The 17,753-nt window shown below is 44.9% G+C and overlaps 2 protein-coding genes across 3 annotated transcripts in view; one reads left to right on the forward strand and one right to left on the reverse strand.

Annotated features, from left to right (window-relative positions):
• The first annotated feature begins 1,510 nt into the window (after positions 1 to 1,510).
• RPL31 (ribosomal protein L31) lies at positions 1,511 to 7,400 on the forward strand. The gene is made up of 5 exons (XM_033147601.1): positions 1,511 to 1,625; positions 3,813 to 3,919; positions 5,789 to 5,914; positions 6,860 to 6,972; positions 7,333 to 7,400. Exons 2-5 carry the CDS (start codon positions 3,813 to 3,815, stop codon positions 7,362 to 7,364), a joined length of 378 nt encoding a protein of 125 aa, XP_033003492.1. The 5' UTR covers positions 1,511 to 1,625; the 3' UTR covers positions 7,365 to 7,400.
• A 221-nt stretch (positions 7,401 to 7,621) lies between these two features.
• TBC1D8 (TBC1 domain family member 8) overlaps positions 7,622 to 17,753 on the reverse strand; it is a 57,561-nt gene continuing 47,429 nt past the window's right edge. For both annotated transcript variants that reach the window (XM_033147600.1, XM_033147599.1), the window contains exons 16-20: positions 11,894 to 12,137; positions 11,169 to 11,234; positions 10,713 to 10,802; positions 10,057 to 10,157; positions 7,622 to 8,527 (exon numbers count right to left, since the gene is read on the reverse strand). In XM_033147600.1, the coding sequence (XP_033003491.1) occupies positions 8,078 to 8,527; positions 10,057 to 10,157; positions 10,713 to 10,802; positions 11,169 to 11,234; positions 11,894 to 12,137 (951 nt within the window). In that variant the 3' untranslated portion in view covers positions 7,622 to 8,077. The remainder of the gene's footprint in view (positions 8,528 to 10,056; positions 10,158 to 10,712; positions 10,803 to 11,168; positions 11,235 to 11,893; positions 12,138 to 17,753) is intronic.

The raw sequence follows: 17,753 nt of genomic DNA on the forward strand, positions 1-17,753 counted from the left end.
ATGACTGCAAGCACACACCTGGGAGGAAAGAATTGTATTCCTGCTTTAAACAGTCCTCTAGGAATAACAAGCAATTGTACTCAGCAAAAGATGAAGAGCTGATGTCTACACCTTTAATCTAGAATTTGGCTCCCTCTCAAGCAAGTTTATAGGGCTGAAAAGCAGTTATCACACATTGGAACCTTGATAACAAAGTCTCAAAACATCTAAAAGTCAAACAGATGTATTGAGGACTGAGCTTCTGTAGGTCAGAGCCAATTTCTGATGTAAGATTGTTGCTCTTGGTTCCAGAGATCCTGGCTGCAGCTCTAAAGATGCTTAATAAAAGTAAAGATTCCAAAGTTGTGTGTTAGTTTAGAGAGGGGCATAAGTGGACCTTTTAAAAAGTAAGCTTCTTGGGTTCTACCAAAGTCTACTGGGGTGGCTAATTACCTGTGGTTTTACAAATCTTGCTGGATTGCAAATCCCACAATTCCTGGCTATTGACAATGCTGACGCGGATGTAGATTGTGAGTCCATCAACATTTGGAGGAGTACAGGTTTAGCCACCCCTGGTTTACTTAGAAGCATGCACACAGACATTATTCAAAGGGAACAAATTCAGCCCAGGCTACAGTTGACAAGCATGTGGGGGAGTCCCAGATGTATAACTGTTCTGAAATCAAGGTCCCATTCTTCAGTCCTGACTTCAGTAAAGAGGAGATTGGCAATATACTGGGCTGCCAATCCAATTGCAAGGAAGCTGCTTGACCACTGTTACAGGAGTTGGAAAAGAAAGTGGGCTGGGAGATGGGCTACTGGTATGGAGACTGGATAAGCAGGTGTTTCCATCCACCGTCATGATACCAGAATCAGTGTGTCTATGATTTTAAGAAAGATGGGAGATTCAGGACAGACCAAAGTTGTTTCTTCACACAGCACAAGCACTAGGGCAGCTAAGGTTAAACACGTGGACGAAGCTGATCACGATGATGCCTCCAGTGTATGCCTCTGAATATCAGTGATTGGGCTTTATAAAAACAGGAGTGGGGGCCTGTTCTGCTCATATCTTGGCATAGGATTCCCATAGGTACCCGATTGCACCACAAAAATGCACACACACCAAAATATTGGACCGCAGTGTGGGAATAACGGCAGCCGACTGCAATTGCCTACACTGCAAAGTTGACGTGAGCCGCTCTGTGCCCTAGTTTGCAATTTGGGGGTGTTCATGATAACCACGGTAATCACGCCAAACAACAAAAGCGCCGTGATTTTTAAAATCACATTTATCACAGGCAGTAGAGATCCTTTATGCCTTTATGATGTTGCATCACCGCCGCCACCAAACCATTAAGACTCCATTAAGCAGCTGCCACCCTCTAAGCAAAATGTGCGCGGGCCGGGAAGGGAACCACTTTTTAAAAGCGTCACCAGCTCCTCCTCCTCCTCCTCCACAGTGCCCGCCATAGAGACGGTCCAACCTCCCGCCGCTATCCCCTCTGGGAGCGCCGCTTAGCAACTGGTGATTCCTGACCCGGAAGCGCTCCTCGTATTTCCATTCGCCGTCTCTATGGCTGTTCCGGGTTCCTTGGTTTCCTCCCATAAGCCCCCGCGCCTTCCTTTCTGGTCTGGTCCTGAGCAGGGTAAGTAGCTCTGTTTGGAGCGGTTCTTGTTATCCGAAGCCATCCGCTTCTGTGGGCCTCGCAATGGCGAGAGCCCGGGTTGGGTGGCTGTCTGGGGCGAGGAGGAGTATCGGGAGACGGGCATTTCTGGGCCTGGCCTTGAAGTCTCGCCTGGCGGGATTGAGATTCCTTCCCTCCCCCGCCGCTGCCGCCGTGGCTCCAGCCTGGCTTAGGCCTGATGAGTGAAAAGGCAGTGAGGACTAAAGCCAGAGGACTCGGAGGGAAGGAAAGCGGTCTAGAAGGACTTTTTTTGAGCATACGTGTGGTAATGGGCATGGGGACATTTGTTTGCAGCCTCAAAAGCCAACTGAAACAAAATCCGGCAATTCTAACCATATTTATTATTAGTGAAAATTGGGGGCAGGAGTTTTCGTCTTTAGTGTTAATTAACATTTTGTGAGGAAGCAGTAGTTTGGTACCGGTTGTGCGTATGGCGCTGAATCATGTTTCAGTGCTGTATTCTTACAACTTGCAGTACTATAGTCTTACAAAGGTGGGGTCTTCAACAGAATTATTAGTTTGTATCTTCTGGCAGAGTTTGAGCCGTGCCTCCCTTCAGGAAACTCAACGTGTAAGGAGCTCATACTGGGCTTTCTACTCCAAGACTGCTGTGTGGCATAAGATAACTTAAAGTTGCTGCTGTGCTATAAATTATTTGTGTCTGTGTGTGTGTACACACGCACACCCCAGTTTTATGTTTCCCCCCTAAAGTGCTACGCTGCAACAGCTATTCCACTTTGGTTCTGTTTGTGGCCTTCACATAAACCACCTGCTTGGCCACTATGAGAGCAGCATGTTGATCTATATGGGCCTTTGGCCTGATCCAGCAGAGCTCATTTTAGCATTCTATCTGACACTGAGCATTCTTGGATTACTGGTTGTGCTTTTCCCTCATGGGCTGTATTTTTTGGGGGTGTAGGAGGGTCCCCCCTTGTCCCTAAATCACGCCATTGTGACTCTAATCCTGTTGGCACTTTCCTGCTGTTAGTGGAACTAGAGCATAGAGAAGAGGAGAGCAAAGGCAGGGAGTAGATGGCACAAAGGAAGAATCGGGAAGGAAGAATATTTCCATTCACAATGCTGGAGTTGCAAGCGTACTTTCAGATTGTGGCACGAGTTTGAAAGTATATCTGTATTTTCTTCTGTCTTTTTTTTAATGACCACATTAGATGCTCAGATCCTGATTGCAGATTTTCCACAGGCATCTGGTCAGAACAGGATACTGGACTAGATGGGCTATCTGCATGATCAGACAGGGCTGTTCTGTTAAAAAACCTTTTGGAGATTCAGCAGTCAGCTGCTTGTTCTGTAGTAAAGTAATTTTAGCAACTATGGACTCTCAATATGACATGGAGGCTGGTAGAAAATAAGACACTGGCATTAATAAACTGGAAGCTTTAGGGGATTTGTGCAGTGGTGGTGAAGAGTGTGAGCCAGGCTGAATTTTATGAACTCAAGTTGGTGGCCTAAGGTAAGCCACTATTTCTGAATCCTCCCACAGCTGAAGAATGATCATAGTCACCTGGCTCGCAAAGCTTATGTTAGCATTAATGGGGTAGTCTATGTGAAGTCCTTTGACATGCTACAAGCATTGCGTATAAATAGTAGGTATTAGCAGAGCTGGTTTCACTTCTGTGGAGGTATTTGTTACCTGTGCAGGTACTGTGTTCTTGCACATGAATGGTCAGAGACAAGAGTCATGGATGAGAGGGACTCCTTTATATGATTAGGATCACAGGGTGGTTAGCAATATAGAAACACAAAAATACATAACAGTAACAATCAAAAACAATCCCCCAACAGTTTTAAAGACCATGGATTGTTTAATTAGCCAGAGGCCTGGAAGAATAATAATGTATTTGCCTGTCATCTAAATATTAATAGCATGTCAGAGAACACAAGGAGACCATGCTTTTCAAAAGTCTTTTTAGAATTTTAGTCAACAACTAAAATTGTGGCTTTACATACTACCCTAAAAACTAGGCCGTCTATTCCAGAAGGATGAAATGCTGAACTCAGAGCCTCTGCATTTGGCAGATGTCTGTTTCCTGACATTTTTGCTCCTATCATTGCTTTGTGGAGCTACTATTTAAGAAATAATGATGATGATAGTATGTCATATTGTATTCTGTGTTTTGACATGTGCAGATGGCTCCTGCAAAGAAAGGTAGTGAAAAGAAGAAAGGACGATCAGCCATCAATGAGGTGGTTACTCGGGAATATACTATAAACATTCACAAAAGGATCCATGGCGTGTAAGTGGCAGTTCTTATTTTTTGTTCCTTCATTTTTTGAAAATGTGTTACACTGTTGTTCAGTGCAGAAATCGGTCCAAGTAACTATATCCTCAAACATTACTTTGGAGTTAAAAGCTTTATCTTGTTAGAAGTACCATACTGATTGTTCCCTTTAAAGAATCAGTTGTACTACAGAATATCTCACATTCTGTTGTAAGCCAAAAGGGTTACAGGTGATCCTTAAGGCCCTTTTATATTCATGTGCAAAGGAAAATTCAGCTGTACCAGATTTCAAGTTAAACAACCAAAAGTGTACTGATTGGAGTTAGAAATAGTTACCTAATATTATAGTTTACAGAAATTGTAATCACAGGTTTTAAAGAAAGCATTTGATTGTGAAAATAAGTATGAATACTTCTTTGCTGAAAAACAGCAAAACCTGAAAGAGTTACCTCGAGTTAAGAACTTTGCCCCAGGATGAGAATGGAAATCGTGTGCCGGCTGTGCAGCAGCAGCAAAAGACCCCATTAGCGAAAGCACGCCTCTAGTTAATAACAGTTTCAGGTTAAGAACGGACCTCCGGAACGAAATAAGTTCGTAACTAGAGGTACCACTGTATGTAATATATATAGTGTTTGGACCTCCCTTCAATGTTCCAAGATGTGTGATTGATTGTTTGGGGACGAACAGACAAGTAAAAAGCCTGGTAGAAAACACCTACAGCCAATAAGTAAATGCTTATAATGAGGTGTTGCAAATGCTTGGCTAAATAACATAAATATGTTGACACTGCTATTGTAATTAAACTCACTGGTATCCTGGCTTTGGGTTTAGGATGCAAGATCACTGTTAAATTCAAGACACATTGGATAACTTGTGTAATATTGGCACTATGAATGAGGGGGGAAATAGTCTCTCTCGGGTGTACTGTTGATGTACAATGGAACAGGTTTAGCGTTCTTCCTGTTTATAATGGGAGGTATTTGGAGTTCATGCTCTAGTCACAAATCTGAACAGGAAAAAACATTAGCTTAATTTCTGTACATCCATGCATGAGTTGTGGTGAAGCTGATTGAATCTTTCTGTGCTTTCATCTCATCTCTGGCTGAGCTGGCCTAGTTTGTGTTTGAAGTATAGTTAATGGAGTGTGGAAGAGCAAAATTTTTGCAGACGTCAGTTCTTAGCTTGTGACTTTCCTGAAAAATCTTCCAAACAGCAGGCCCAGAATGAGCTGGGTATTAGAAGGCAAATAAGGAGATCCTAAAATTTATGATTCATCAGAAACTCAAATTTTGCCTTTGTAAGCCCAATTATCATTGCTGAACCTCCTCAAATTACTTCTAGGCTTTTTCAGAAAATGTAACAAATGGCATAAAAAAGAAAAAAGCCTAGCTTTCTCCACCAGCCCATCTTGGTAAATAGTGGTTTTATGCAGGTTTTATACACTATAGGTGCGGATGAGGCACTTTCTTCACAAGGGACCCATTCCCTTCTAGGAGCTGCATGCTGATAGTGGTGAGATCAAAATCAGAAGTGGCAGAGCAAGAGATGCAACTTGCCTTTGAAGGGCAGGGAACATTCCAGCCACACAAAACCCAGGCTGTTGTATACGTGCACACATCCACCCTACTCCTCTCACAGGGTTAGGACTCATTCTAGTCAGGTGAAAGCACTTGAGGAGCAAGAAAGATAGGGGAGTATGGCTCAAGGAGAGTCCTGAGTCCATAGACAGGCTTGGATAGCCACATTTGGCCCTGTTCCTGAGGTTCCTCATCCCTAGCGCATGCTATTCAGATGCTGAAGTCTAGGCACAAACGGGTTCCTGGGGTTTAGGAGCAGTGTTTTGTTTTTTTCATTTTGCCTACTGGATATTTTCTGTATTCTCAGGGGCTTCAAGAAGCGGGCTCCTCGTGCTCTCAAGGAGATCCGTAAATTTGCAATGAAGGAGATGGGGACTCCTGATGTACGCATTGACACCCGCTTGAACAAGGCTGTCTGGGCAAAAGGAGTAAGGTATCTTGACGAACTTTTTTTTTTTAGTGCGGAGGGACGTTACTACTGTACAGTAGTACACATGTGCATAGGATATGGTGTTAAGACATTACATTGTATATTGGTGCAATATTTCAAAAACACCATTTGCCAGTCATCTTAGTGGTGGTTCAGATACATCTAGGCACTGCTGCTATTTCTATTTTTATTTAATATCCACTTTGGCATTGAGACATGTGACAAGTTACTGGGGGGATTAGCAAAGGATTGGTAGCTGCATTTCTATGCTGAGCACAGAAGAGAGAATTATTACCCTTCTCTGTCATGCCAGCCCCCACTCAACTGCATGGGATTTCTATCCATCTATTGGTACCAGGCCAAAGCTTAAATAAAAGGCTGGTATCATAGTACTATAATTAATTGGAATAATGTTGCTTTGTTACCTAGGATTATGATTCTCAAATCCCTTGAAGAAACAGCTAGTATTTGAACTGTGGTTCCAAGTATATTCTCTGGGCTGAGCATTCCATATTTTCCTGGAGAATTGCTTCACACTGGAGCAATCTTCATTCTTAAATGGATTATGGAACTAATGCTGCTTTTAGAATATACTGCTTCTGGGCTAACAGGATATGTGACAAGAGTAGGTCTGATCCAGGGGTAGCCACAGTGGTGCCTTCCAGATGAAGCTGCACTCAACTAGCATCTTCAGCCAGCATGGCCAATAGTTGAGTTCTTTTTTTAGAACTAACAGATTCATACTGCTTATAAATCATTGTGTTAACTTATAAAAATAAAAAATTGCTTTTCTTGCCCCTTGCACATGAAGAACAGCCTTGAAGGGAAAATTGTTAAATGTTAGGATTGCAGAACTGGAAATAGGTGGAGGTAAATGTTGGGGTTGAAATATGCAAAAAACAACCATGCTTTCATTGTATCGCAACTGTGCTTTCACCCTTTTTATAGGAATGTTCCTTACCGTATCCGTGTGCGTTTATCCAGAAAACGCAATGAAGATGAGGATTCGCCTAATAAATTGTATACACTGGTCACGTATGTGCCAGTTACAACTTTCAAAAGTAAGTCTCTCTCTCTCTCTCTCCCCCCCCCCCCCCCGATTGTAGAACAACAAGGAGGGTTGCTGCCCTGAACTGTATTTCTCACAATGTCAGAAATATTTTAAAGTCTGTGTGGCTGTTCGCCATTTGTTGTCCCTACCCTGATGAAAGGATCTATCTGCAGAACAGGGAGGGGAGGCAATTTGTAGCATTTCCTCTCTCAAAATCTCCAGAGAGTTGGGGACCTCTGGACTTTTGGGAACCTGCAGGAAGGGAAATTGCCTTCCTTCCCCATTCCACACTATAATCTAAAATTAATGCATGCTGAATCTGGATTGTGTATTCAACTTTTAACTAACGCAACTTCCTCCTTCTTTACAGGCCTACAGACTGTTAATGTGGATGAAAACTAATCTTTCATTACAATAAAAATGTTATGACATTACTTTGCTCAAGTCTCTTTTAACATCTAGATATAAGGCGATTCAGGTTGCTTTGGCTCCCAAACTGGCTGGCTAAATATTTCTTCACAAAGATCCTTAGGATGTGAAATTAAATCTGTGGTCTTCTGTTGACTGCAACTCCTGTCAGCCTAAGACAGCAATATGGAAATGTGGAAGAGTGAGTGACTGCAGATTAATTTTGAAGGTGAAGGTGCTATTTGAAAAGAAAAAGTTACAAAGGCATTTTTATTGAAATGTGCACACACAGAGACATGAAAAGCACAGTCCATGTACACTGAACATTCAGCAAGACATACAAATCTTGATGTCTTGATTTGTATATATTAATATATTAATGGTTTCAATTACCAGCATTGAAACAAGTATTCGGTATTAGTGCAAAAAAGGCAACTATACATAAAAACCTGCAGTCGGTAGCCAGATGACACTTTCAAACCAGGAGTTCAGCTTTTTGTCTTTGAAATATTAACACATCTGCAGCAGTATCTTCAAAGGGAAAATGGCCTTTTCTTCCTAAATTACATTCAAGAAAACAAATTTCAAAACCACATAAAATGTGTTTTGGTTTTAAAGCTCTTCAACTGAAAATGTATCAAAATAGTCCAAAAAACTTAATGTTGCAAGATGCGCTTTGGTGTAACATGAACTGCCTGGGAGATTTGCTATGGTACACTTAAAGGTTCAGTCTCGCCTCGTGATGATTGGCTGGTGCCATTTGTTTTGAAGGTATATTGAGCTACCCTTGCATTCTCCAGTTTTAATTTCAGGTCTAAGGATTTTTCAAAGAAGTTGACGAGTGACTGTTCAGTTAATAGTGAAGCCAAGATATGTTCAAATGAAACAATCCAATCCCCATCAGTTATTGGTAAAGACTCTGTATTCTTTGGGGTCTTCACAGTGTCAGTAAAAACCACATCTTGATCAGAGGTAGATGCCTCAGTCTGGAAGTCCTCAGTAAAGTCATCTGAGCCTGAACTGCTGCTTCTCTGACCCACTTCTCCAATCTGGAGTAACAAAGTAGTCACTGTGGCAATGGCTTGATACAACTCGTTCTCCTCTGGGTCTTCATGAAACATGCTGTACAAGGTCTTGCAGAACTGGATGAACTCTCGCTGAAAAACATGACATGCATTTTGTTTGTTGCCTGCAGTCTTAAAAATGGAAAGACTTTAATAGATAACTAATACTACCTGCCTGCAAGGGAAAGGAATTAACATGCACATTTATAATCCTCAAAGCAATTACACAAACTTTGCTTATATGGTTCACAAACAGGCAGTTTTTAGCTGTTAATCGGTTCTCTAGCAGTTTTTTGGGGAACCAAGATGGAGCAAGTACAGTGGTACCTCGGGTTACATACGCTTCAGGTTACAAACTCCGCTAACCCAGAAATAACTGCTTCAGGATAAGAACAGAAATCGTGCTCTGGCGGCGCAGCGGCAGCAGGAGGCCCCATTAGCTGAAGTGGTGCTTCAGGTTAAGAACAGTTTCAGGTTAAGAATGGACCTCCGGAATGAATTAAGTACATAACCAGAGGTACCACTGTACTAGAATGTCACTTCCTCGGAAATCCCTGTTTAATGTTTCTGGGAGTAACTGTTGAAACAGGCACACCGTGGTAACTCGCAGAGTAAACTCCATTGCTAATGCTATGCAGAGTGCTACAAGATACATGGCAAACAATGACTGGCACTTTTCAGGAATTCTCACAAGTCTAGCTAAGACATTTCTTATACAGGAGGCAACCATTTTCTGTGGGGTTCTGTTCCTGGTGTGCCCTGCCCCCATTATGCCCTATTCTAGGTCCAAAAGGACCTGCATATCAATTGGACATACCTAAAATGGTATGGTAACAGAAGTCATTTAATTTATCGGCCTCCCCCAAAAGATACTTCATTAGCCCACTTCATGTGTTAAAGCGAAGGACAGCTATACAGCTGAGGGGCCCTGACATTGTGTACCTCCCCAAATTGAACATGGGACAGTGGAAGAAGGTTAGCCTAGATGCGTAGGTTTCTGTGGAATTGAATTGGACTGCACTAGGACCAGAGTGCAAGCCTCCAAGGAAAGGTTTCTCTTCAGACATCCATTCTCACTGTATGTTGGGTCAGGGAGCGGCCTGTATTACTGCAGTTGGTTCCAGTTTTGATATGGTGACATCTAGTTTTAACTGGTCAGTGTGGGGGGGCAGGGAGAAGAACCACTGTCTCCACACACCCCACCACTGCCAGATGTTTGTCAACAGGTTTCCCACCCCTGAACATACATTTTGTCCAAATAAACCAACAGTGGGCGCTTGGGTTGCAAACGCGATCCGTGCGGGAGGCACGTTTGCAACCCACAGCATTCGCAACTCGCGCATGCGTGTGACGCAATTTGGCGCTTCTGTGCATGTGCAAGCACCAAGACCCAGAAGTAACCCGTTCCTGTACTTCCGAGTTTGGCGCAGAGCGCAACCCGAAAATACATAACCCGCAGCGGCCGTAACATGAGGTATGACTCTGTAATGAGTTGCAACATTACATGTTTACTCCACACAGAAAGATAGGTGACCAAATGCAGAAGTGGCTTAGGCAGACCGATAGATGCTTATGTTGTCAAAACTGAGAGAACTGCATCTTGACATCTCATCATGTCTTACCTGGCACATTTTTGGCAGCTCTTTTTCAGCCTTGGCATCTTTTTCTTTGGCTAAGTCCTTCAGCATCTGCTTCAATTGTTTCTGATAATCTATGGTGTCACCTGGAGAGCAGGATATAAATGACATTACAATCCATTTCAACAAATGAGGAAGGAAAATGCAAATAAAATGAATTTAAGGAGCTTTGGTGAATCGGACCAAAGTCTAGTCTAACATCCTGTTTCCTACAGTGTCCAGCCAGGTGCCTCTTGTGAAGCTCAAAATACAGGATGGGGGTGGGGTTGATAGGTTCTCCAGGAACAAGCCCAGTGGCTTACTGCCTCTGAACCTGCAGATATCATGTGTAGGATGTAGCCATCAGTCACTGACAGTTTGCTTTGTTGTTTAGTTGCTTAGTCGTGTTCGACTCTTCGTGACCCCATGGGCAGAGCACGCCAGGCACTCCTGTCTTCCACTGCCTCCCACAGTTTGGTCAGACTCATGTTGGTAGCCCCGAGAACACTGTCCAACCATCTTGTCCTCTGTCGTCCCCTTCTTTTAAGCCCCTTTTAAAACCGTCCAAGGTGGTGGTCATTAACACAGGCAATGAATTGCATATGTTAAGTTGGGGCAAGGTAAGGGGAAGCAGATACCCATTTGCAAACCAGATCACTTACCATTTGATTTTCCAATTACTAACGGCCTTGAAGTTGACAACAAAGGATTCTTCAGTGGTGATTGGCTGTCCCTGTCTTTTTCTGTGAGGGCTACAAAAAAGACCATTGTTGATCACAAAATGTTTATTTTAGGCGTAACAGTTCCTTGTGTGTCCTACATTTCTCCTTGTTTTCAGTTGTGGCCCCTAGGGTTGAGGGAGAGGCTCAAAGGCCTCACTGCTCATGCCAACTTCATACAAACATTTTGGACCCACCATGAACAGCCAGTTATAGGAGGAATGTTACTGGTTCATATAAGGGGAGGACAAGTGGTGCCACAGGAAGAAACTGCAGGATATCAAAGCTGAGTCGCTACGTATACAACTGCACTTTAAACACACTGGCTTTCCATAATATAACAAAAATAGGATGATGCAAGCAGTATGAAAAGGGAGGGGGCTCCTGTAAGATTCTTACCAGGAGGAATGTGCAGCTTGTACAACAGTTTTATCTTTTCATTCATTTCTCCATTGTACATAATATCTGTGTGAGGAAGAAAGTGTATCAGAGGCTTGACCTTCACACTTGAAGCACAAAGGAATAAAACTCTTTATGTGAGAAACAATCGTAGAAAAAGTATCTGCAGACGATTTGGTTTAGAACCTAATCTACGTGCTTGATGCTTGTGTAAATATCAAAAGTCATATAACTGAACTGTGGGCAGGAAGGCACTTGATTAAGAATGCCTATTGTCCCCGGGTTGCATCTCAAAAGCCTCCCGAGACTTTCAGATAGAAAGGTAATAACATAAAGGCCTCATGCTGAAAAACAAAGCAACACTTGCAGATTTTAGAGACCAACCCAAGCCACCTGTAAGGGAAGCTACTTCCTATCCTTTGGCCAGGCTAAGATTTTAATGGTTCCAGAAGCACTAAGGGATTCAAAAAGGGGACTGTTAAATTAATGTAAGTCTTGTGGGAAAGCATATTTGAAGCTTCCACTGTTTCTTTGTACACAACAGCATAAAATCTCAGGACCCATTGCAAGAGTGTCACAAAAAGTTGTGTGACCTGGAAGAATCCTAAAAAGAGACAAATTACCAGGAACACACACACCACATGATACTCTGTCATCCTGACTGGTGTACACCTGCACACCCGCTTCTGAGAAGTTCCCAATGGCAGTTGCATCGACTTATTTACCTAAGCAGCCAGCGAAAGCTTTGAATTCAATGAGATGGTCCATGTTTTCATCCAAAAGCCGGAATGTCCTTTCTGCTAGAACTTCAGTATGTTCACCACATGTCCAGGGTGAAACTAGTTTATACAGGTTAGTGAACTGCCGAGAGTCAATTCTGTATTGCTCTGCATAAGGTCTGCTTGGATTGTGGCGCTGAATTACAACTGCACTATTCCATTCCCAGTAGCAGCTTATTAGATGTTCTTTCTAAGGAGAATTTTTAAAAAAATAATGAAACATTAGAGGGGGAAAGACCCAGATACAGTTACAAAATCTAGACATATAACAATGAATCTGCAGGCACTATTGAATATGGCCCTTGCTTTCGCACAGTAACTAAATTCCAGTATGTTTTCTACATGCACCCCTCTCAATCCAGCCAAGTAGGAGGCATTTTCACCACCCAAGAATACATTCCATCCACAAAAGCAGCCAAGAAGGGGGCAGAGCAGACTATGGCCTGCTGAGAGTCGCTAAGGTTGGGCAGAGGAGAGCTGAATATGGGACTTCTGGGCCTGTGTTCTCCCATCCAACTTACCCTATACCTTAAAAAAAAGACATTGACAGGGAAAAGGAGCACATTCAAAGGCTCCTTTAGAACAGGATGTTCTACACACACACACACACTTTTTACATCTTTGAAAAAACTACCAAGGATAAAAAGGAAATAACAAGACAGCATTGTCTGATTGATTTCTAAGTTCTATCCATAAGCTTAGATACAGTGGTACCCCGCAAGACGAATGCCTCGCACAACGAAAAACTCGCAAAACGAGAGGGTTTTGCGAGTTTTTAGTTGACTCGCGAGACGAATTCGCCTATGCCTGTTTTTCGCAAGACGAATTCGTCTGGCGAGGTACCACTGTAAGCCGGCTTACCTTTTCGCTCCGGTCGGGAGGGGTGTTGTCCGCGTCCGCCATTTTGGATCGACTGTGCATGTCTGCGCATGTCCAGACATGCGCAGTCGATCCAAAATGGCAGACGCGGACAACATCCCTCCCGACCGCAGCGAAAAGGCAAGCCCTCCTGGAGCCGCGCGGCGCCGCGTTGCCGGTCGGGAGGGGGCCGTGGGATCGTGCCCGATGTCGGGTATGATCCCACGGCCCCCTCCCTCCATCCCGGAGCCGCACCGCCGCGTTTTAAGACTGCAACGATCGCTGCAGTCTTAAAACGCGGCGGCGCGGAGCTCCGATGCCGGTCGGGAGGGGGCCGTGGGATCATGCCCGATGTCGGGCATGATCCCACGGCCCCCTCCCTCCCTCCCGGAGCCGCGCCGCCGCGTTTTAAGACTGCAACGATCGCTGCAGTCTTAAAACGCGGCGGCGCGGAGCTCCGATGCCGGTCGGGAGGGGGCCGTGGGATCGTGCCCGATGTCGGGCATGATCCCACGGCCCCCTCCCTCCCTCCCGGAGCCGTGGCGCCGTGTTTTAAGACTTAAGCGAGCGAACAGCAGCGCAGCTGTTCGCTCACTGTAGTCTTAAAACGCGGCTTGGCTTGGCTCCGGTGCCGGTCGGGAGGGGCCCCCGGACTTTTCCCCCATAGGAACGCATTAATTAAATTTTAATGCGTTCCTATGGGAAAAGTGTTGTGATATTATGACATGACGAGCTGCGAACGCTGCAGCAAGGTCACAAGACTCAAGAGTCATGTTTCCTCTCTGTGGGAATTACACTGGACATACCAGCTCCCACACATGTGATGTCATTGTATTTTACTATTGTACTTTCTCCTTTCTGTTTTGCATCAGGAAATGCAAGACGCATTAAGACACAGCTCTGAATTATGAGCTGCTACGCAGAGACATTCTGCTCTAATTCTACAATAAAGTAGATCTTAGCCAAATGGCTGTTGTGTGTGTTGTTTTCAAGCTGGGAACAACCGCATATTACAATTGTGCCCCTGGACTCCAGAAGCCAGAGGGCACGGAAGCTTCGTCCGCCTTGGGGGTCAGTCTCTCAACTTGCCCCCGCGGGAAGTTTTCATAACATTGGTAGCAGTTGGCTGGTTTCCGAAGACATCGGACCTCTGATGACTTCTGCCTGATGTTTATCTGCCGGCAAAGAAAGCAGCCTTAAACTGCGTGCTTCGTTCCGGGGGAGTTTTTTCGTGCTGAAGACGGCCGTTTCCCACTGTGAGAAGACGCGTTAATTGACTGTGAGTAGTACCGGACTGATTTACGAGGCAATAAACCTCAGAAGGCTAGGTTTGTTTGCTTAATTTGCTTTCTGAATACAGAGAGTAAAAAGCCTGCTTTTTCGCCACAATGGCAAAGGATAGCAAGCAGAGCAGCAGCTCCCTTTGTCCACTTCTCACTGATGAAAATTATCAGACATGGCGTATTAAAATGGAAGCTGTGCTTACCAGGCAGAATTTGCTTGATGTGGTCACAAATGCCCCTCCACCTTTCCCAGGCCCTCGATGGCTGAACAGGGACAATCAGGCGAAGGCGACCATTGTTTTGCATCTTGACCAATCCCAGTTAATACACATCAGGGATTTGCTTCACGCTAATGATTATTGGGTTGTTTTGCAAAATGAACATTTGAGGATAGCAGCAGGGAGTTCCATGCTGCATTTCCAACGTCTCACCAACCTTAGGTTAAAGGAGGGAGACAATTTGCGTTCGCATCTTAACCATATGAAAGAATTGCGAAGTGAACTCGCACAACGCAACGTGCAATTAAACGAAGATGTATTTTGTTTCATGGTTTTGAATAGCCTCCATGCCGGTTATAGTGCTATTGCATCACAGCTAGGTGCCCTGGATGCTCAAAACTTAACCGTTGCCAGAGTCTTCTCAACTTTGCTAAATGAGCAAGATCGTTGTGCTGCTCAAAATGAGGCTAATGGAAGGGGGAGTGAAGCGTCCTCTACCCCTCCTAGTGGTCCAATAGAGCATGTGCAAGCTCTTAAAGTCATACGCTGCACAAACTGTGGAATGAGAGGACACAGTTTCCAGACCTGCAGAAAGCCCAAGAAAGGATCTACCCAACAAGCCGGTGGATCTACAGGCAAGGCGCAAGCCAAAGTCTACAAAGGGCGCACAGTGGCATTGCTTACACAAGGCGTGCAGGAGCAGGATGACATTGACATTGACCTGGCTTTTGTTATTGACTCAGCTGCCAGTCACCACATGACCGCAAACAAGCGTTTATTTAAGACTTTTAAGAGGCTGGACTCCACCGTGTCGCAGGTGAGTGGAACACACCTGAAATCGACTGGAGTTGGAACTGTTTATCTTCAGAGTCTCCAGCTATCTATAAGCAACGTTCTCTATGTGCCAGAAATTGCCTACAACCTGCTAAGTGTACCGCAGCTTACCGAGAAGGACTGCGAGCTCAGACTGCGCAAAGGACTGTGTACAATTTTTAAAGATGGAGAAGCTATCTTTACAGCTCAGAAGAACAAAGATGGACTGTTTTTACTGTCTTTTGATTCAACTGACTGTTGTTATGATGTTGTTGACTCTTATTTTGCAGGTGCTGCTAAGTCCAAGGAGACTACCAAACAGCCACGCAGAGAAAAGGTCACAAAATGTTTCCAGCAGGTTTCTGCTGATGTAATAGGACTTTTGCCACAATCTAGAGGCGGAGCTACCTGTTATTTATTGCTGTCTGACCATTTCTCTAAATTTTCTTGGATTTACACTATGAAAAGTCCGCAGCAAGTCTTGGCCAAGTTCACTGAATTTTGTGCTAAGATAGATTTCATGCATGATGGCAAAATTGAATGTTTGTATACTAATCAATTACCAGTGTTTGATTCACAGGAGTTCCAAGAGTTCCTAAGTCAACATTGCATTCAGCACAAAGTTGCTGTCAGTCAATCATCATGGAACAAAGATTTGTGTGTTAAAATTAACACAATACTACGTGAGGGTATGCAGGCGCAATTGCTAAGTGCAAAGCTGTCTGAACAGAATTGGGCTGAAAGCCTATCTGCCTTCACATATGCATGGGTCAGGAGTGTTCCAAAAGGAATGGAATGCTCACCTTATGAGATACTGTTTAACAGAAAGCCTTCTGTTAAGCATCTTAAGGTTTTTGGTTCTCAGATGTGGGTGGAATCACTTGAAGGTGCAACCATCCAAGGCATTTTTATGGGCTATGAGAAAGGTCAATACAGAATTCTATTGCCTTCCTCAAACACAGTAATTCTTACTCAGGAGGTAGAACCTACTGTAAAGCCGGAGACAAAGATTCTCCAAAGCTTTCCCATTGATGTCAATACATATGAGGATACTGACACCAGCAGTAGCAGTGCAAGCTCAACCACGACTAGTTCCGACACAGGCGAAACTGTCATTGAGAGAGGAGCTCATGATAGTACCAGGCCATCAACAGATGATGATGTGCTAGGATCTTTAGAGCCACTGTTTACAATTGGTAAAGTTTCTCCAAAAAGTCCTGTTCAGGAGAAACTCAGTAAAGAAGATCTACACCTTGTGCGTAGATCTGAGAGAGTAACAAAGGGTCAGGCGCCCAAACGTTACTCCAAAGAGTTTGCAATCTCAGCTGTTGCAAATGTAGCTGTAGTTTGCACTCAAGACAGAGACACTCAGGCTCACTTCACAGGTGTGAAAAAGCCACCACAACAGGTTGCAAAGTTCAACACTGTTTCTGCCAACACACACAGAGCAAGTGCTCTGGTCCCCTGGAGAGTTGGATATCAAAGGCTTCAACTGGTAGAACCAGTCTCAGAGAGTTCCAAGGGTGGAACAAAGACATCAGATTCATACTGTGTATATGATAACTGTTTGTTTACTTCTGTTAATAATGCCTTAACTTTCGCCGCTCTCACATTGTCTAATATCGGGGGAGGATGTTGTGATATTATGACATGACGAGCTGCGAACGCTGCAGCAAGGTCACAAGACTCAAGAGTCATGTTTCCTCTCTGTGGGAATTACACTGGACATACCAGCTCCCACACATGTGATGTCATTGTATTTTACTATTGTACTTTCTCCTTTCTGTTTTGCATCAGGAAATGCAAGACGCATTAAGACACAGCTCTGAATTATGAGCTGCTACGCAGAGACATTCTGCTCTAATTCTACAATAAAGTAGATCTTAGCCAAATGGCTGTTGTGTGTGTTGTTTTCAAGCTGGGAACAACCGCATATTACAATTGTGCCCCTGGACTCCAGAAGCCAGAGGGCACGGAAGCTTCGTCCGCCTTGGGGGTCAGTCTCTCAACTTGCCCCCGCGGGAAGTTTTCATAACAATAGCAAGACGAATTCGTCTGGCGAGGTACCACTGTAAGCCGGCTTACCTTTTCGCTCCGGTCGGGAGGGGTGTTGTCCGCGTCCGCCATTTTGGATCGACTGTGCATGTCTGCGCATGTCCAGACATGCGCAGTCGATCCAAAATGGCAGACGCGGACAACATCCCTCCCGACCGCAGCGAAAAGGCAAGCCCTCCTGGAGCCGCGCGGCGCCGCGTTGCCGGTCGGGAGGGGGCCGTGGGATCGTGCCCGATGTCGGGTATGATCCCACGGCCCCCTCCCTCCATCCCGGAGCCGCACCGCCGCGTTTTAAGACTGCAACGATCGCTGCAGTCTTAAAACGCGGCGGCGCGGAGCTCCGATGCCGGTCGGGAGGGGGCCGTGGGATCATGCCCGATGTCGGGCATGATCCCACGGCCCCCTCCCTCCCTCCCGGAGCCGCGCCGCCGCGTTTTAAGACTGCAACGATCGCTGCAGTCTTAAAACGCGGTGGCGCGGAGCTCCGATGCCGGTCGGGAGGGGGCCGTGGGATCGTGCCCGATGTCGGGCATGATCCCACGGCCCCCTCCCTCCCTCCCGGAGCCGTGGCGCCGTGTT

Source organism: Lacerta agilis, chromosome 4 (genome assembly GCF_009819535.1).
Source record: "Lacerta agilis isolate rLacAgi1 chromosome 4, rLacAgi1.pri, whole genome shotgun sequence".
Taxonomy (NCBI): Eukaryota; Metazoa; Chordata; class Lepidosauria; order Squamata; family Lacertidae; genus Lacerta; species Lacerta agilis.

Coding starts and splice junctions, on each gene's coding strand:
- RPL31 (XM_033147601.1), top strand. CDS start 3,813: ATGGCTCCTGCAAAGAAAGGTAGTGAAAAGAAGAAAGGACGATCAGCC. Junction 3,920..5,788: donor CACAAAAGGATCCATGGCGT/GTAAGTGGCAGT, acceptor CTGTATTCTCAG/GGGCTTCAAGAAGCGGGCTC. Junction 5,915..6,859: donor GTCTGGGCAAAAGGAGTAAG/GTATCTTGACGA, acceptor CCCTTTTTATAG/GAATGTTCCTTACCGTATCC.